The following is a 21,713-nucleotide window of genomic DNA, read 5'->3' on the forward strand; positions in this document are numbered from 1 at the left end:
ATTGCACTTTGTTTGCTTTGTACCAAGCTACCGTGTCTTTCAAGTAGTGCATTGACAGCGGGCATTGTTGACGGATCATGGGCCGCAGACGCCGATCCAAACACTCCCGAACGTAAATTTCAGTGTTCATCGTCTCCTTCGTCTCGCCTTCTTACAAAATTTGACTTATCGGCATCGCTAACTTCCTGACCATTATGGACTGTGTAGTATTGGCCTCCACACAGCAGGCTATCATATAGCTTCCGAGCCCTCGGTTGCATGGATTCGGTTTGTTTCTGACTCCGTTTTGGCTTTTCTGCTTCTTGAACGTTTTATGCCCGTTTCTTGTATTGACATGTTGGACGTTACTCTTCGATGTCTCAGTTTTTTGGCAAAATCTCGAACAGAGGCACTTTTCTCGGGGTAGAAATGGCGGTTAGTTGAAAGTGTGCTTATACTTTCTGGGACACCCTACATATAATTGATAATCATGATACGTCAAAATGGTACCCAAATAGCAAAAAAAAAAATGTGTCAAATAAATCAATTAAAAACATTTGACCTAAATTTCTGCGACTCAACTGAGAATATGTTGAGCTTGTAAACAATGTTTCCAGTGAAGCGATATTTCATCTAGAATTATAAGTTAATTCATGTAAATTTTCGTCAATTCTTACGCTTACCACGGGTGCACTATAAATCGCAGAAATATATATGGAATTTTTTTCTAAACGGTCTGGTAAGTTGACCATCCGATATCCACACACTCACGCTCTCCGTATCACCTTGACTGACTTGGATGATGCAATTGAGCACTCCGTTTCCGGCATGCCAGGAAAAGTTAACTAATGTGTGTCCGAGCACTTGAGATGAAAATTTATCTCCTTCAACTGGTAGGTATGATCTAGCATTTTCCTACGTACGGGAAACCCCTTTAACAACAACAACAACTACACCATCAACAACAGTACCCGGAGCTCAGTGAGCAAAATGTAAAACGGCACTTCCGGGCCATTTGATGCCATTATTATGTTTGCTGCTGTGGAGTCCTTCTCCTGGTTCCGAGATACAGTTGGGTCCCAATGTTTTTTCTCCTCCTGTGTGAGTATGAAAATAATGGGGTGTGAGATAGTGTTTTGAAGTGCCTACCCTAACTACCTGGGACGAATGAGGGGGAAGGGGAATAGACCTATCCGGTCGAAATTGGACTTTAAAATTTCTGACGACGACAACGACGATGATGGTTTGCTCTCTGTATATGGCTGCGGATGTGCCTGTGAACTTCAAATTTAGATAATGGCCTTTAGGAGTAAATTCAAAAATGGAAAATGGGTTGCTGGTGAATAGATATTCATTCTGCTAGTACCTAACTGGATGGGGAGAAAGCAGACCTTGCCCTCGTATATAAATGTTGCGCTGCAGAGTCCCAAGTGTGTGTGTGACGCTGGAATATGGAACGATCCCGGAATTGTGATAAACTGAGGCCAACGTAAATAGGCACACCCAGACTGTGCGAGGCTAGGATTGCGAAACGAGATGAATATTTTATGGTGAGAACCGACTGCCGGCCTACAGTAGTGCGCTCATGCTGATGCCTGGTCGGTATCTATAGTGATCTGGTCTGAATGTAGTATGCAACGTCTTTTTACATTAATAGGATTTATGGGCGTAGCAGAGCTACGCAGAGCTGTTCTGTGCTGAAAAATGTATGGGGCTTTTCGAGAAAAACGGCATTTTAACAGTCCATTTCGAGCGATGCTGGAAAATGACTAATTTTATTAAGTGACATTTAAGGCATGGCACGGACGTTGGGGAATGGAATATTTTTGGGCTCAAGGGCAAGGTCCGGTGGCCGTTTGGAATTGATTTTTTCTCCGACGAAATTGAAACTATTTTTTGATTGTTTTTCTATCGTGTTTGGAATCTAGTCAAAGATTGACATCGAGATAAGTCTTTACTCTTAATTTGTTCAGAAAAATCTAAATCAGACGAACAAACTCAGGCTCTCAACTTGCTGTTCTTTGAGAATTCAGCTGTTAATTGTGAGCAGTGCTGCAAAATATGTTCAATACTTTCACTAACCCCTGATGTCAGTATCAGCACACACAATTCCAATATAAATGTCACTCAATGAATTTCAGTACCGGAGCAATATCTAAAGTCAATTGCCAAGTCGAGACATTTTTCAATCAAAAACATTCCTAAACCGCACCGGGAATCGAAACCAGCCGCCACCAGCATGGTTTTGCTTTACAGCTGCGCCTTTGCCAAATGACCCCCACGAACTGAGCTAATGGGAGCCTAGGGCCCCATTAGGTAGCCATTTTTGCCATACATCGGTTGACTACGTTATATGTAGTTGGAGATGCTTAACATCAAATATCAGACTTAAAGTGTTCATTTTATACGATAGATGAGCAAGCACGGAAAAATTCCACAGAAACAAAATAGCCATTTTCACCTACAAACAGATTTATCTTGGAACCTTTCACAGGATTTTGTTGAGATTTGCTTAAGAATTTCTTTAAAATAAAAAAAAGAAATTCATCTTGTGACTCCGACTCTCTATGGTAAAACCCACATAATTTTCTTCGAAAAACTCTAGAAATTTGCTCTGCACTTCACATTCTAATAATTGACGCATCATTACTTTTAAATTCTCCTCAGTATTCTTCTGATTCAATTGGAATTTTTCCCTCAGCATTTTATAAGTATTTCTCTAAAACTTCGATGGAATTGTTCCTTAAATCACATTTGAAATCTGCTCAAAAATTATTCAAAATATGCTTCAAAATTCTCATGGAAATCCACTTTCAGTTTCCATGAAATTCTCATAGAAATGGCATTGGAATGCTCTATGGAATTGCTCTAAGGCTCTCCTATGAATTCCCTTGGAAAGCTCCTTCGGTTTATATTCAGAGCTTCCATCGAATTCTACTCAACATTCATCTGAAATTATAGTATTTCAAAATTCTTTTAAAATTCTCCTAAAAGTCACCTGCAAAGGGCAACTGGCATTGAATCCGGATCAGATGCATTGCGACACAGTGACAGCTGAATCTATTGTCTATCTGTCAAATTTACGTCAATGGACTGCAAACGGATCTAATGTGGGTACCCCTCAACTCTCCTCACAATTCCTATCCAATATTGTTTGCGTTATTGCCGGGCACCCATGGACTTTCTTCGTTACTGTTAAGCAATCATAAAAAAATGCACCAAAGTCCGATGCGCAAACTAGGTATTATAGACCGGGGACTTGGGTCATCAGACCTTTGGGGTCTAGGAAACACTATTGTAATCTTCCAAAAAGTAGTCATCTTCGCTCTTCCACCTTCTCACCAAGGTCTGAATGATGAAAATCTGAGATAGAGGAAATGGATGTAATGTCGCCCTAAATGCCCCTAATTTGGGCCCATACATAAATACAGCAATCGTTTAAATTTTCAATAGCGACCAAAAATATTCATTAGTACCGTCCGTTTGACGCGTTCATCTGGATAAAATTGATAAATAGCAGATTTTTAGTGATGGGGCCAATCTTAGATCCATAGGTCAAAATTTGAGCCATTTCCCCTACTTGTAAAATTTTCACCCGAGTTAGATCACACAGAGGATGGGTGATTGACCGCACAGATAATGGAACAAACAAGTGGAGAACTATCGACCGCACGTCCGTTTCGTATCATTTCTTAATTTAAACTGTATTTACATACATATACAAAATGGTATCGTATGAAGTTTGTGTAAACTACCTACCGGATCCTCGATCGGCGATCAATAGGTAGCTTAGAGAAATAGGAGACAATAGGGGGACTTTTGTGAACCACTATTCTTCTTTTTCTTCTTCTTCTTCTTCTTCTTCTTATTCTTCTTCTTCTTCTTCTTTCCTTTATTTAACGTCGGTCTCTGTTCCGCAATCTAGTGTCAATCAACGACGGACATCGATTGTCATCCATCGAATGTGCAGGAAGGCAGCTTCCACACCTGCGTAGGATATCGCACCCATTCAACACACATGGGCCGGGACCAACGGCTTTACTTCCCTCCCGAAGGAAAACGTGACCAGAGATTTTTATGCCTCAGAAAAAAATCCCACCGACCTCGGCTGGGATTGAACCCAGACCCATTAGGGTGAGAAAGAAATCACGCTTACCACTACACCACCAGTGCCGACCAGAACCATTTTTCTGTCGAATGCGAACCAGTGCCTGATTGGTCGGGCGAACGTATAGAAACGCGAAAATTTTTACAAAAGGGAATCTATTTTCTTGTATTTTGACAGTCGACTGCGTAGCTCATAATGAAAGAATTTCTGCACGGTCGTTTCCGTGAGAGAAGAAGAACACGTCACAGGCAAAAAGAAGCCAGTTGTCTCCTCTTCCTCTTAGGTATGTAGATGATATTTCTAGACTAACATTTGAAAAGGGTGGAAATCCAGAATCACCATATCGAGAAAACTGGTTCCGAATTTTAATGACCTAAAAAATTAATCCCATTTCATGACTTCTCACTTTCTGGATGATTTTAATGCTTTGTTGTATAGTTAATAGTGTAACATAACATCATGCATCACTAAAAATTCTTAAAAAAGGGTTTTTTTTTGCCGTGAAATTGAGAAGAAAACATCATACGCCCTGATAATTTCTTGCATGTTGTTACCCCCAGATCATCCACCCTTTAAACTGCCAACACTGTTTATGCGCCGTGGAAATACACCCTCGGGATTTTTTGTTTGTTGTTCCGCCTTGATTCTTCCTTCGCAAATTTGGTGAGAGTGGAATTAATCATATCGTCTGGCCATTTTCCACAGAGATGGCGCTGTTCCGCTGGTAGGAAGTGAGCTATTTTGTGTGCAGAATGTGTAAAAAAGGAGGGACTACGAATATTAATCTAAATGCATATATAGAGGTACCCAGACATGTTTTGCACTGCACATTCCTCTGCGAACAATTAACGGAAAACAGATTATGAGTAATTTTCAATAGATGTCACCACAAACAGTGACATCTGATGAAACATGAATGTAGAAGCTTGACAAAATGATTAATTGCGCCCGGAGATTTTTTTGGTCTTCTTATTGTTCGTTGTTTACACGTGAAATATCAATCGGACGCATTTCATATGGATCGGGCGTGACTAAAAACTACATAATCAGAACGTTGGCATATTAAAATCAATATAATTCGCAGTTTATATTGTTTATATTATATTATATTATATTATATTATATTATATTGTGGTTTATTGACATTTTGGCTTTCTGCCCCTTTCAAATGATAGTCTAGATTTGAGCATGCGCACTCTATCTACTGTCCACACTCTATTTTTACAATCTATTGAAATCTCATCTTACATTGGAATTCTCCTTTGAATAAGATTGAAGCTATTCACATTTGAATTCTCCTCAGAACTTTCTTGGAAATCTACTGAGCATTTACCACGAATCAAATGGTCTTGAAAATTACCTTGAAATCATTCTATAGATTTAGCTTGAAGTTCTCCTCAAAACTAATATCGAATTCCAGTCAGAACTAATCCTTAGAATTCCCTTTAAGTTTCGATTTACTTTGATGAAAATATCAAAAGCAATTTTTTACGAAGCATTATTTCAGATTACGTAATGCTCGAGGCATTTTGTGTAAAATAGCGCAATGAAAAGAGTGCGCATAAGCTGATCTTGGTTCTCCAAATTGTCCAGGAGTTCAGACTATTTGATCTACTGGATCAACCAAGGCCTGTGTGATTCCCTCAGTGATGGCACGTATTTAAACATGTTCTTAGAATTTTTGTGCATCACTCATAACCTATTTTGATGTTTATAAGATGCTCAAGGTTCTCCAAATTATCCTGGAGTTCCAATCAAATGATCTACCAGATCAACAAAGACCGCTACATTGCCCTTAGTTAGGAAACAACTCCAAACAGGTTCATAGATATTATGCACATCATTTACGTTTCAATCGGTACGTGCTTAAGGTGTTCTAGGGTCTTCAACAGCTAATCCAAACACATAAAGCAACCAACGATAGAGACAAAACGCTTGTAACCTATTTCGGCGTTTCTTCGTAAGGCAGCTTCCCAACAATTTAGTCAATGTCTTCTACCGGCCCGAGCAAGTTATATTGCAAAGGCAGTTTTGCCTGATAAAAAGGGAAGAAAATTATATCATTATTGCTATCCATTTCTGATATAGCCTTATCGATCGGCTCGTTGATCGCTTGCAGGCATGGAAAATCATTTCGCATTCATTTAATACATTCATTTACATTCATTTGCCTCTAACTTTTTTCATCAACAGCATTCCGCAAAATAATGTAAATAGCTTTTGTAGGTTTTGTTATTAGCTACAACTTTTGCTCATAACTCAAATCTGTATCTCTTATGCATCACGAACTAGAGCGGGCAGAACTTGTTACTGTTTTTCAGTGAATGTAAAATACATTCACTGAAAAACAGTAGTGGCTTCTGTTCGCTCTGGTTCGTCATGCATAAAAGATACGAATTTGATTTGTTAACAAAAGTTCTAGCTAATAACAAAACCTACAAAAGCTCTGTACATTATTTTGCTTGTCATTTTGTCATTTGGTGATATTTTTGATTCCTTGGTCTTCAATGATGTCTGGTCAATACTTGAAGAAGTTGATCGTTTCAGCTGGTTAGTGGGGTCAGTGAGTAATTGTCCAGTCGTGTCGTTAACATGTTCGGGTATGTGCTATTGCTGAAGACATAGTACATGCCTCCAGGACAACTCCAGGAAAATTTGGAGTGTCTAGAATATCTTATACATATAAAATTGAATCGTAAATGATCTGCATAATCTCTATGAATCTGTTTGGAGTAATTTCGTAACTTTGGAGGCGAACCAGCCCAAGGCTGAAAGCCTCCCTAATAAAGCTAAATAATAATAATAATTTCGTAACTAAAGGCATTGTATCAGTCACTGTTGGATCTGGTAAATTATTTTATCTAAACTCCAGGATAATTTGGAGAACCTTGAGCATCTTATAAACATCAAAATAGATTATTAGTGATGCGCAATCATTTTATCAGTATGCCTAAAAATAGATTATAAGTGATGCGCAAAAACTCAATGAACATGTTTAGGCAGAACGCCGTGCAGGCCGCGACAGATCCAGTAGATCAAATAGCCTGAACTCCTGGACAATTTGGAGTACCTGGAACATATTATACACATGGGTTTACAATGAAAATGATGTGCATAATCTATAAGAATTTGTAAGATTGTTCGACTGGTATGTATGAAGATTTCTTTTATATGGCTTTCTCAGTCTAGGGTAATCCAAACGGTCAGTTATGCTTGCCCGACGTTCCGGCTGTTTATTGTGGCCTTTTTCAAGGGTAGAACAGTCTACCGTTTGTCGTTAAATTTTGTTTGTTTCGATAAATGGTAGACTGTTTTACCCTTGAAAAAGGCCACAATAAACGGCCGGAACGTCGGGCAATACATAATTGACCGTGTGGATTACCCTAGACTGAGAAATCCATATAAAAGAAATCTCTATATCAATTTGTTTACATATGTTGATCAGATATAAGTTGTGGTTTATCATTTGATCTGAACTCCAGAATAATTTAGACGTGCCAGAACATCCCGATTGTTTATAGGTATTTGTACTCAAAAAGCCGTATTATATCACAAAGCGTTAGTATTTCCTTAAAATATGGTTTGGAAAAAAATGAACTGAAAGGGTTAAAAATCCATCTTGAAGATTTGTCATAACGGTTATGTGAAATTATTGATAGATAAAAGTCTGATGCGCAAAAAGTTTCGAGGAGTGTAAGAAAATACCAGGGATTTCGGGGAAGTTTCATGAATGAACTGTGGGATAAATAGGAAAATTCTGAGAAATTCTGCAAAATTTCGGGAACTTCAGGGAAGTTTCGAGGTGATTCTATCAGCTTCAGGGAAATTGCAGAAGGTCCTAGGAAGTCAAGATAATTCTAGAGATAACCAGACGACTTGAGGAAAATATGTAAAAAATTAAAGAAGCATGGTCTAGAGATCTTCACGGAAGCTCAGAGATCTTATCGGCAGTCTCAATTAATTCCGGATAGTCCAGAAATTCTGGGATCTTTTTGATTTTTTCCTTGATTTGTTTTCCTTTTATCTTCCAATCAGCGAATCCAAACACATAAAGCAACCAACGATACAGACAAAACGGTTGCTACGACTACCATGACAAACTCGCTCTGTAACAAAGCTCGATCCGAATGGTAGAAGGATAATGATATATTGCTTGCCTGCTTTGTTGCAATATACACGGATGAGGACATAGCTTGATATGAATCGGGAAAAGACATTCCCATTAACACACGTGTATCATCTTCGGCTTTACTTCGTGAAGCAGCTTGCCAACAATTTGCTCGTTTCCTTCTACCGCCCCGAATGAGTTGGGTCGCACGAGCTGCTTGTCATGAAAAAGAACGGTGAAGATTATATCATTATTGTTTTCCACTTCTGACATAGCGTTATTATTTGGTTCGTTGATCGCTTGTTGATTTGTCATTTGGAGATATTTTTGATTCCTTGCTTCCAATGCTATCGACGCCATGGCAGCTTCTACACCTTGACCCTACCTATCAACCCATCACAACTTATCGACCAACGGCTTTACTCTCTATCCAAAGAAAGGCGTATCAGAGATTTCATGCCTCAGAAAATCTCGACAGCACCGACTGGGATTGAACCCATGCCTTTTGGAGTGAGAGGCAGTTGTGCTTACCACTACACCACTGGAGCCGAAATGTTTACAGATCTGTAAAGGTTAAATTCTATAAATTAGGGCAGCTTCATAAACTTCGGGAACATTTAGTGAAACTTTCGAAAGTTGAAAGAAAGTTCCGGGAATTTCAAGGAAGCCCAGAGAACTCCTGCAGAATTTAGAAAACATCAGAATTATTTTGAAAACTTTAAAGAAGTCCAAAGTTTTTCAGGAAAGCTTGACGACAGTTTCATTTATATAAGTTCAGTACCAAGATTTTAAAGAAAATTGGGCAGTTTCAAGAACATCTGAACAGACCAAAGAAGTTTCTTAGAAACTCAGGGAATGTCCGAAAACTTCAGAAATGTACCGAGATCTTCAGGGATGTCCAAAGAACTTGTGTACCTATCTTGAGGCAAAGTTTCATCCAAATCAAATATGGCCATTTTTTCAATTGACTTTAAATTTTAAAATGGAATCTTTTTCAGTATTTTTTTCGAAAACTTGGACAATTTCACACATTTTTGTAGAAGTTGTCATTTTTCCTTTTTTTTTTTAAATTGGCAGAAAAAGTTTGGCCTTTCTCAAATGTTAGTCTTAAATGTTACAACTGCTCTGAAGTTCTTTGATCTTCCTTGAAGTATTCATGACGCATTTCGCGCCAAATCGAATCGAAGCTGGTAACACCCTCTCAGATTTCAATGATCTAAATAAGCACTTTTGCATAGGGTTAACTACCCCATTTCCGGCCTATTAAGCATAACCCGCACTTAGTCTTTCTTAATCTAGTTCAGTTTAGCACCAAACGGAATGTTACTATTACTGATGGCTTCCAAATTTATTTACCTTTCCGTACGTACCGTAAGATTTGATAAAGAGAAACCAATCGTTGAGATATTGTCAAAAGTCTAACACTGCTTCTTGACGCCAAACTCGACCTACGGATTTTAAACTCGGCCTAACGCATTGAAACGCAACTGAAATGCTAATGAATTCACTTCGGCCTATCGGATAAAGATAAAAATTGATTCGGTCGGAGCGCTTCTTTTGTTTTTGGGAATAATGGGTGCAAACCTTCATATCACGCGTTCTCATTGACTTCGTTCGGTAGATTGTTAGCTAAAGTATCGTACCAAACGCATAATTGACTTGTTAACTCTGATATCATGGATTTATTTGAAGTTTTCTGCTCGATAGGCCCAAAATGGGCGATTAGGCCGAAGTAGTTCTCTACCCTACTAAGTTTTTCAAAAATTTAGTAAATTTTAGTAAATTTTGGAAAAACTGAGTATGCAAAAGTGCTTATTTAGTCAAAGTCTACACATCCAGCAAATTTCATTGAAATCTGAGAGGGTGTTACCAGCTTCGATTCGATTTGGCGCGAAATGCGTCATGAGTACTTCAAGGAAGATCAAAGAACTTCAGAGCAGTTCCATTGAATAATTGCAGGAACTTTCAAGAAGCTCCGAGGAATTATGGAACATATGGGAAATGGATGTAATATCGGCCTAAGTGCACCTAATTTGGGCCCATACATAAATTCAGTAATCGACTAAATTTTCAATAACGACCAAAAATATTCATTATTAACGTCCCAATGACGCGTTCATCTAGACAAAATTGATAAATAGCAGATGGGACCAATCTTAGATCCATAGGCTAACATACAAGCCATTTCCCCTACCCGAAATTTTAGTAATTTTCCAAAAAAATCAAGAAAATTTTCAGGTCCTCAGGGAAGTTCTATGAGTATTTAAAAAATTACTGGCACGTCATGGAACTTGATAAAGCATCTTGAATATTTGGGGAACTTTATAAAGTAACGAAAACGTCAGACACGTCCAGTGAAGTTCAAAGAAGTTTAGAAATTTTAAGGGGGTTCCATGAGCATCAAGGAACTTTCGGAAACTTCAGGGAAATAACAGGAATTTTCTAGATCAAAGCTTAAGTTCTTTCAGTGGAAAATTGAGGGAAATTTTGTTAAGTTATGAGTTAAGTTCAAGGAAGTCTAGAGAAATTTGATGAAGTTCAGAGAACCTTAGGACAGTTATCAATTAGGATAAGAAACTTCGATTTTTTTTTTCAGTTTGGAATCTGACTTTCATTGGTACACTGGCAGTGTTGGCAGGAAAAATGATTTGTGGAATTGAATTCCAAACAACGATCTTTGGACAGCTATAATTTCTTTTTGTGATATTCTAGCACCGTACATCCTTCGGCAAAGTTTTAGGCCATAGTTGAACATGATTAATTGCATGGTTCAAGCAAAATTGTGGTCCCAAGGAATGATAATTCAAAAAAGTAGGATTTCCCATACCAATTTCCATACAAATTTCAAACGCAATGCGGAAAGCCGGGTTATACCCAAGTAACAATTTTGGTTTTATGATGGTTCTGTAGACCATAATTTAGACTTGTAGCATGCTTTAAAACCACAATAAAACTTGAAATGTTACTTGGGATAACCAATCGACCCCAAATTTTGCACAGCTGTTTGGGACTCCAAATGGAATAAAATTAAGCATTGTTCTGGAAAAAATGATCATGATGAGCCACCCTAATAGGTATAAAATTTCCTCCCAGCTCAGTTAAAAATGTGTTTTCCTAAATATACTCAACCTTATTTCTGTGATTTTTTGTGAAATTTTGCCACAAAGTTTTCGTCCAATTCCTTCTGCAAACATCAACCGATCCATTGCAGAGGGGTTTGATTTTAATTGGCTCTATTTGGGTTGGACTTGAATAGTCTGTGGTTTGGATTTTAATGTGGATTTGATTTGAATTTAGACATTGATTGGATTTGCATTAGATTAGGATATGACTTAGATTTAATTTAGATTGGATTTGGTTTGCATTGAATTTGGCTTCGATTTGCATTGGATCTGGATATGTTCTGCATTGAAGTTGGATTGTTTCAATTTCACAATTACTGACAGCGTGGCACCACTTTCTAACGACGAAAAGTGACAGCATTTAATAAAACAAACAGATAATTAATTATAAACTTCTGGGAAAAGTTTTAATACACTTTAGGTAAAAGATTCCAATTTTGTAAAAATCTAAATTTTTAAGTCTTCTGCAACCATGGCGTATTACGGAAATCAATCATGCAGTGTTCTCATTTCGGGTGTATTAATATCAAAATTTGACTAAATTTCCACTGAATAACAATCAACATGTTATAAATTGATTGCAATTTTTTGCATTCCTAACATTCAGTTCACATTTGCTCCATGATTCATTGACTACAGCAATACAGTTCGATGCGGTTCCTGTTTGCAACGCATATCGTTTTTTTACTCTTTTGATTTCAGCTGTAACGATAGCAAGGCGAAACTGCTGCCCTCATCTATTTCCCCAAAATTAGGTTTCGACCGGAATCAACAATAATATAACTGCTGACCAAAGGGTAAAAGCAATCTCCTTTTGTTTTCCCTCCCACTCCACCATCACCAGCTAGGCAGCACCCGTTCAATGGTCGTTGTCATCGTCATCCCGAGTATTGGAAATGGCGAACCACAGAGTCCGACTCTTCTGCTGGAATAGACTGCACATTGTTATGATTAAATTTACAATCATTCCCACAAGCTCGCCACCATCGCTTTTTGCGTATACAAAGGTGCCCACTCGATCACAGGGTTCTGGTGATTGAATGGGAAATGGAGAGCGGGTTGGTAGAGAAACCCTCCCTCTCGATGATAAACAAGCTCTCCAGTTCTCGGAAGCTCCAAAAGGCTCTCGAATGTGAATGTTGTCCATTTGGTTGGTTCTCTCCCTTTACCTACGGGCTAAATATATAGCAAACGAGCAACGGAAATATACTTACAGAGCACATTGACCACGATTTCCCTGCTGTCCGGTTGGCCGACCCGATTATCGGCGGTGCATTTATAATGTCCACTGGTGTGACGGTTGGCATGCGGCACCTCGAACACGGTTCCGGTTTTGTTCGGTTCACCGCTCGGTAGGACGTTGTTCTACGGGAAAACAGAGAAAACAGAAATGGTTTCAGTGTTAGTAGGTTTTCTCGATGCATCACGACGATGCATTCGCCAGAGCCGGGATCGGTTCCGGACTAGGCAGCTATTTGAACTTGACCGCATCCATACACACAAACTCGCCCACGCACGCACGTTTGGAATTTTCGGACAGAATGACCAAAGCCTGCCGGGTTGTCTGTCAGTCGACCTCAGGTCAGAGGCCTGGCAGGGGACGAATGGCCGAATGTCGGTCATGTAAAACGCGTCGGTATATTTTCGTGGTTTATGGAATTTTGTGGAATAAGCGAAAGGGAACGAGTAGGATTAGGCGGTCGATCGCAGGATGGTCCAAGGTGGGAGCATACGTGGTAGCTCCCGGGTGGGGGGAATACAAATTTTCCACCTGAGCAAATAAATTCGTTTCTGGTTGGATTGTTGACGGTTCGGTGGCGTAATCTGATCTCGTTGTGGGATTACTATGGTGGGAAGAATGAGAATCAGTTCAGGGGTGGCTTTCGGGGAATTTGTGATGGAATGTATTCCATAAATAAATGTTCCATGAGCTATTTGTGTGAAACTTATTAATCCTGGGGATAAGTTTTATTAATTATCAATTATTTAACGATTCAACGACATGAGAGGCTGGTAGAATTAGGGTGCCAATGTTTTTTTTTAACGGCCCATATAACAAATTTTCATACGTAAAATTCGGGCTCAATCGGACATAGTTTAGTGGTTTAAAGTTTGAACTTGTTTCAACTAAAAAATATCAAAAAGGAAATCGAAAATATTGTTTTATGCCATGCATGAAACGTCGAGAGTAACATGGGTTTTAAAACGAAAAAAAAAACAAAATTTCAAAAATTTATCTATGCTATGCTACGCTATGCTTTACTTCTCGCAGCTTGTTATTACTGGTCGATGTCCATTAAACTTGCCATTTGTGGTTTGTATGTGTTTTTCGATTCTTTGAAGTCAACGCTTTCGATGTCTACATGGGTTGCTTCTAATGCTTTTTTGGCTTCTTTATCTGCTATCCCTATGTGACTGGGAACCCAGCACACCACTACTTCTGTTCCCCTGCATCTGATTTGATTGTTTATCATAGTTACTTCATCTTTCCAATGGTTTTTAATTCTTCGATTTTCCAACGCAGATACCACACTCAGCGAATCCGTGCATATAATGTAGGCCCCCACTCGCTCTTGGCTTGCCACCCAGCTTAAGGCTTCCTTAATCGCTATACTTTCGGCACTAAATATACTACTAATGTCATTCACTCGTTTCCTTAGTATTGTATCCCTGACCACTACACTAAACCCGCATCTTCCGTCCTGTTTTGATCCATCCGTGTATATCGGCGTGTGGATTCTGTACTTGGTGTTCTTCATTTTTTTCAAATCAAGACCAACAATTGAAATGGCCTTAACTCCATTTTGTAAACAAACCTTGTAAGGTCATTTTCTCGCGAACCGAAGTCCGCAAAGGCAAACCAACGTAATGAACAGACAGGGGAAATTCTCCTCTACTCGATTGTGGTTTAGGTTTGCGAATGAAGGTTTCGGTTCGCGAGAAAATGGCCTTACAAGGTTTGTTTACAAAATGGAGTTAAGGCCATTTCAATTGTTGGTCTTGAAATGTTCGCTGCAGTTCTGTAGAGCTCGTCCCTTGTTTACAAAGCAAATGTAAACTTTAGTCAACCCGCATCGGTTTCCTTTCCCAGGGTGGACATTTTGCTCGAGTGAAAGTCCTCGTTGGTGGTAATACCAAGTTCAGTTCTTGAAGTACTCTGGTTCCCCTGATAGTCACGGTATTCGCTTCCCTAGCCGGTTCAGATCCCCAAATTTCACCAGAGCTATCGTCCTCGCCGCTCGAGGCATTTGAAGAACTCTCACTGTTGTTTTCTTCATTGTGAACTTCGTGATATCCACTCAATCTTGCTTTGCGTGCAACGAAAATTGCCGTCCGCTCTTCTAGTAATGTTCTTAAATCCGGTATTCCCGTCTCTACTTGTAAGCTAACGACGGGGCTCGTCCTAAAAGCTCCAGTCAATGCTCTAAGTCCCGAATTATGCGTCGTTTCAAGGTACTTCAAAGCACTTTCATCTAGTCCTGACAATATTGGAGCAGCGTAAAGTATTTTTTCTAAAACAGTAGCGCGATATATTTTAAGTAGAGTGTTCCTATCACCGCATCAAGCCCTAGCAGCAATGCTACGAATGAAGTTGATTCTTTGTTGACAGACAGCTTTCACTTCTTCAGCGTGTTTTCGAAATTTCATGAAGCAATCCAGTGTAATTCCCAAACATTTGGGGCTTGTGTTAAGAGGGATACCGATTCCGTTCAGGTGCAGTGTTCCTGAAAGACGGGGTTTACGTGAACGCGGATTATGAAAAACTACCGTTGCGCTCTTCTCTGCAGATATTGTATATCCTGTTTGGTACTGCCAATCTTCGATCTTCGTTAGCGCTGCTTGAAGTGTATCTCTGATGCTTTCAGAGCTTTCTCCAGTTGCAATGAGGATCACGTCATCTGCGTAGAAGGCATTTTACATCTGGTGGTAAGTATTGCATGATTGTATCGATCGCGATTAGGAACAGTGTTACACTGAGAATTGAGCCCTGGCATAATCCCGTCTCCATGCTCTTTTCGTTTGAAAGTGTGCCATTTACCAGCACGTTGAACGTTCTTCTTTCCAGCATTTTATGCAGGAACCGTAACATAGATCCATCAATTTCCCAATCTTTCAGTCTCTGCAGTATAAGTCTCCTCCAAGTCGTATCGTAAGCCTTTGTTACATCCTAAAACACAACCTGTGCGTATTTTTTCTTATTTAGTGACTACCTGATAGTTTCCTCGAGTACAGCTAAATGATCGACGGTTGTTCTACCTTTTCTAAACGCATACTGGTGCTTACTCAAGAGTTCATTAGACTCCAGAACGTGCACCAAGCGATTATTAACCATTCGTTCGAATGCTTTTCCGACGCAACTGTTTAAGTATATTGGGCGGTAGTTTCGTGGATTGACCCGTTCTCCTTTTCCTTTATATAAAGGAACCACAATGGAACGTGTCCACTCTATAGGAAATATGCCCTCAACCCATAATCTATTGTATGCTTCGAGTAACTGAGTCTTGCAATCTATTGGTAGATTAGCAATCATCGCGTAGTGCACTCCATCCGGTCCAGGCGACGAACCCTGTAGGCCTTCGAGGGCTTCTTCTAGCTCGTGATACTGAAATGTTTGATTATATTCAGAATCATTTTCCTCGTCGATTTGAAACTCCTCTGCTTCCGCTGCTTCTTTCCACTCTGCTTGATAGCTTGAAAGCTATCTCCAAGACAATTTGCTATACCGTTATCATCTATTACTGTTTCGCCATCGCACACTATTGCATTGACCATCTCGTTTTTATTTTTCCCTTGTATTAGTCGATATTTGCTCCACATTTCTTTTACTGGGGTTTGCACCGTGAAAGTATCAGCTAATGCTACCCAGCTCTTCTTTTTTGCATTGAATACAACATCACGAGCTGCTTCTCTAGCCTCACGAAACTGCTTGGCGAGTTGTTCTTTCTCCTCCAATCCGGAACTCGACGATTTTAATTTTCTTAGAGCCTTCCTTCGGTTTTTTATAGCTGCAGCCACTTCTTCATTCCACCATGGAACACATTTCTTTCCTAAAAATCCTTTTGTTTTTGGGATGAACCTTTCAGCTGATTTAAGGATTGCCCGAGTAATCTCTTGTATTTGCTCCTCCGCACCGTATTTTCGTTCAAATTTGATGTCAGTCTGATATGACGTTCAGTCGGCTTCTTCTATTTTCCACCTAGGAAAGGTTTTCCGTGGCCTTGTAGTTCCTGGAAAAGCTATAAAGGTCGGGGAGTGATCACTGCCATGGAAATCCTCGGATACGGTCCACTCCAATTGTCCTGCAAGGTCCGTGGAACTGATTGCAACATCGATGCAGGAAAATGATCCGTTCGAATGGTTCACATGCGTTGGTTCTCCGGTATTCAGTACTGCTAAGCTGTTCTCTTCGATAAACTCCATAACGATTCGTCCTCGCGAAGATATATCCCTGGATCCCCAAATAGTATGATGGGCATTCAAATCTCCCACTAATAGAACTGAGTTAGGTGTCTGGGTGATTATGTCCGAAAGATGGAGATTTCTTCTCTGGGTGGCAAGTAAACATTTACGACACGAACATTGAGTGGGGGACCTACCTTTACTATTATTACTTCCAGATTTGTGTCGAATTGGATTTCTTCAGCGTCGATTTCAGTTTTGACCGCCGTTAGTACTCCTCCTGCTGCTCGTCTGCCTCCTTCTCGTTGTCTGTGAAATATTCTGTAACCATTGATGGCTGGTGGTTTCCGTGCTGAACACATGCTCTCCTGCAAGCAAATGATGGCTGGTTGCTTCTCTTTTATAAGTATGTCCAGATCAGGTTTGCTAGTCCTTAGTCCTTGGATGAGATTGCGATCGGGTGGTTCTCGGCTGGTACCGTTTTGTTGGCAGAACGTCGAGGCGACTGACAGAGCACAGGTTGGGCTGTAACGTCCTCGCTCCCGTCCCCCGAATCGTCCTCTTCTCCAAGGAGAAGCGGGGAGGCTACTTTCTCTTCGCACTGCCCCAACCAACCTGCGGTGTTGCGTCGTCCTTGTGATGAGATTGGGATATCCATTGCGTTTGTAAGATTTCTACTGTCCATTGTATTATGTTGTTGATTATTCCGATATTCGTATCCGTGTTCGTTGCCAATGTCATTATTCAACGTTTTCATATTTGTTGAATTTATGTTTCTAGACATTTTTCAGTTTTGGTGGTCTTTCTCTCATAGTCCTTTGTTGGTCACCATTACTTTTGGCATTCTCTTTGTTTTGTTTCTCGGGTTGGCCAATTCGAGATAAGCTCCGGGATCGTATGGCTGTTACTTCCGAGTTTTGCTTCTTACGTTCGTTCCTGCGTCTTCTGGCTGCTTCATTACCTTCTGCGTTGTTTTTATTGTTACTAGGTGTCGCTTGTATTATGTCTTCTTCGTGTCCTTGATCAGCTTCTGTCATGTTAGCGTCTTCTTCGTCCTCGGATATCCCCATTTTTTGTTTAGTTATCGCTCGATTTGCTTTAATTTCCATTAGGTCAGCCTTCATTTTTTGGAATTCCGCAATGATGGTTCTCATTTGCTCTACTTCACGTCGTAGCCTTTGGATTTCCCTGTCTTTTTCGGTTTCCTTTGCAGCTTCCTTTAGCTTGATGATTTCCGTTTTTAACATTTCCACTTCGTTTTCTTTTCTGATACGTTCAAGCCGGTCCTGTACACCGCTCACTCCAGCGTATGTATTTTCCCCGTTTAGTTTCTCATATTCCTTCCTGGCCTCTGCGAATGACATTCCCGTTTCCACTTTCATTTTGATGATCTTTTGCTCCTTGACATACGTGCTGCACTTTCTGTTGATTGGTTGATGGTTTCCTTGGCAGTTCTTACAGAACGGATCCTGATCGCAGTCATCGAGTCCTTCTGGATGTACTCCAGAGCAATTTTTACAGACTGCAGTGTTTGAGCACTTGGTTTTGGTATGGCCATAGTTACAACAATTGTAGCAAATCATCGGGTTCGGGTAGTACAATCTCGTTGGTAATCGTAATGGGTTAAAGTAGACATACTTAGGAGCAACGGTTCGTCCAATGGTAAGTATCAGTGTTGGTGTGTTGATTTTTTTCTTCCCTTCTAGTCGAGATATTCTTCGAACTTCAACTACTCCTTGATCTTTAAGCTCCGCTAGTAGATCTTGTTCCGCCATTTCCACAACCTCGTGGCAGCTCACAACACAGCGACACCTGCTTAGAGTGGGATGGAGCTCTACTACAACCTCTGTGCCGTCGATTAGTTTCTTCATGTTGATTAACTGTTTCGCTTGCTGAATACTTCTGGTTCTAAGCACGTACTTCCTTCCTTTGTCCTCTGTGCTTGCTGATTCGATTTTTCCTCCACATACATCTTCAATGGACTTTCCGATAATGAACGGGACAGGTAGTTTTGAATTTTCGCCAACAGCAGACATTTGTAGAATTAAACGTTCTCCATGCAAGCCAAGGCGGTCCATCCACGCTGGTATAGTGCGGGCATTTTCGTTACTATGCTGCTCATTATTGTCGTCTGGTGGATCACCCAAGAGGGGGTCCCCCGGTGCGGAAAGTGCTGTAGCCATGAGGCCAGGGAGCACAGGAGGTTCAGGATCCGTGTGCAACGCTCAGAATCGTTTTGTATTTTAACCGATAGTTCAAACTGTTTCCCAACTTGCGCCCTAGCCTAGACTAGTAACGACTACCCTTTCACCTTCTATCTGAACCACCCAAGGGTTAAGGTCCAGGTGGACAGTTTTGCGGCCCCACCGAAGTGGGAGACGACTACGCTTTCTCCTAGTACTATCTCAACCAAGCGTTAAAGGTCCAGTTGTGATAGGGACGTTTTAACCCAACACGTCCAAAGGTCCAGTTAAGTTCAATATCGAACAAGTAGATTCGTTCTCCACACGCCTAACGATAGACACTGCTCTTGACAATAGAGCAATGCGTTTGTGAGGAGCTCTCACTGGCAGCTTGCTACGGTTGGAGCAAGTTTTGCTTGCAAGCGTTGTTGCATGCAATCTTGCTTGCGCTAGCCGGCTTATTCCACGCAAGCTATAGGAATGTCAAACAGTAATCCACTTTCCTTCAGATGCTCTTGTTTACTCAATTTTTAATAAGTTCACTCTGTCTTCCACAATCTTGGCAAAAGTAAACTTCACTTTCTCGTGCCACTAAACACTTTCAGTAACTAACTGAACTTTGAATTATTATAGCCCGGTGGCTATAAACACTCCGAAAAACAATCCGAATTCCACACGTCTTAGTACTCTGTCTATCTGTATAGAGCTTGCATACTATCTGCCTTATTTTAAAAAAAAAAACCTTTAGAAAATTTCTGATCCTTAGGAAAAAAATATTCTTGGAACAAGAGAATCACGAAATACATTCGAAATGTGCCAAACTGCTGCTTTATCAACATTAAAAAAATAACATTCAAACCTCTACATCTCAAAAATGGTGCCACTAAGAAATATTTTATGCAAGTACTTTTTATTGTAAATTTTATTATTTAATTGTTGTCCACCATTTTTACATCATGAACTATAGTGCAATAGATGGCATTTTAAGACTGGAACGCGCGAAAATTGGTCGACAAAAAAAAATCGTTTCTTTCAGCCAAAATTTATATCACAAAAATCTTCTTATTTTTCTTTTGCTAGTTCCATTCATATATTTAAAGGAAAAAATGTTCGTTTATACTTTTGGTTTGCCGAATCCGAACTGCCGTGCCTTCTGCTTAACCCTTTCCATTAATTTTTGCACAGTGGTCTCATCGACATTATTCGCCGCCGAACGCCAGTTAGATTTAAACTGCTGCTCGTTTTCCATGGATTTTTTAATTTTTTTTGAGACGATTTATTAATTTTTTGATAAGACGAAGTTCTGGGCTGTTGGGATGGTTGTGGTCTTTGGGTACTACAACCATGTTGTTCGCATCGTACCAGTCGATTGCCTTTTTCCCATAGTGGCAGCTCGCCAAATCCGGCCAGAACAGCACAGGTCTATTATGCTGCTTTAGGAATGGTAGTAGCCGCTTTTCCAGGTACCAGGTAGATCTCTTGATTGATGGTTCCCGTAGTAATGAAAATGCAACTTTTTAGATCACACGTGCATATGGCCTGCCAGACGAGATATTTTTTCGGGAACTTCGATAGTTTGATGGTTTTGAAAATCCTGTCCCGGAAGCTGCTAGAAATCCGCCTTCACATAAGTTTCGTCGTCCATGACGACACAGTCGAACTTTGTGAGCAGATTCGTATACAGCCTTCGGGACCGCTGCTTTGCCGACGTGTTTTGTTTGTAATCTCGGTTCGCCACCTACACCTTCTTAAAAGTCGACAACCCGGCTCATTTCTTGGCCCACTGCACAGTAGTATGAGAGACATTGAGCTTGCCATCGAAGTCCCGGATGAAGAGGTTAAGATTTCGCTTATATTTCAAAGCCAACTTCTTCGTCGTCCGGATTACGATTGCCGCTGCTTCCAGGTTTCCTGGCGGTCGACAGACGCTCCCCGAACACTTTAAAACGTTTGTCACGGCCGATTTGGCCACATCCAGCAATTTTGCCAACTTGGGGTGTGAGAAGGTCGGATTCCTCTTGCTTGGACGTAATTTTGAAAACTACAGAGCAAACGGTGAAAACTCATCATAGCATCATGTATATACACTCAACTACCAAATGCAGCATCTCAGGTTTTTTTTTAAATACAGTTTTAACAGAAATACACCAATTTGAAGTTGACCAATTTTTGCGCGTTCCAGACTTTAATGTACATATTTTTTTTTTCAAATATTCTTAGCTATTACCTACATCATTGCCAAACCGATTGGACAAACCATTTTAGAGCAACAGTTTTTTGAAGATGAGCCTAATATTTTGTATAGACCCTTTTAAAAATTAGGGCATGATCAAAAATTGCGCTTGGAAGATGGAAAATGGCACTTTTGCACAAAAGGAACGTTTCTGAAAAATTTTTATCCAAATAAAAAATACATTAATAAAAGGATTGGCGAATTAGTATGAACCACTATCACTTGGCATGAACAATATTTTTTTTTCAATTTCCCAAAACTCACCAAATCCCAGAAAGACGAATTTTGAAAAAAAAAAAATAAAATAAACAAATTCAACTGAACTTGAAAAAAAGCTTAAAAACTTACTAAAAGCAAAGAAACAAAATTACAGGCGTACTTTTATCGAGGACTTTCTAGAGAAACCTCGATGACAACGCATTGGAAAAAAGGCTCGCTATATGCGAAACCGCTCATCTTCCAATGAGAATGAAGAATACTCCTCCTAATGGATATTCGAGTTCGCTAAAAAGGTTTGTCCAGATTCTGTTCCAGCACAACCAACTTTACGGGATACAGCTCGAAGTAACGGTTCTCTGGA

The 21,713-nt window shown here is 40.0% G+C and overlaps 1 protein-coding gene across 1 annotated transcript in view; it reads right to left on the minus strand.

The window, feature by feature from the left end:
* LOC135701083 (leucine-rich repeats and immunoglobulin-like domains protein 3) overlaps positions 1 to 21,713 on the minus strand; it is a 116,666-nt gene that overhangs the window by 65,228 nt on the left and 29,725 nt on the right. The window contains exon 4 of the mRNA XM_065221796.1: positions 12,532 to 12,682. Within this exon, the coding sequence (XP_065077868.1) occupies positions 12,532 to 12,682 (151 nt within the window). The remainder of the gene's footprint in view (positions 1 to 12,531; positions 12,683 to 21,713) is intronic.

The sequence above is a fragment of the Ochlerotatus camptorhynchus genome, unplaced genomic scaffold (assembly GCF_037179485.1).
Source record: "Ochlerotatus camptorhynchus isolate MF236.1 unplaced genomic scaffold, CSIRO-AGI_Acam_v1.1 ptg000149l, whole genome shotgun sequence".
Taxonomy (NCBI): domain Eukaryota; kingdom Metazoa; phylum Arthropoda; class Insecta; order Diptera; family Culicidae; genus Ochlerotatus; species Ochlerotatus camptorhynchus.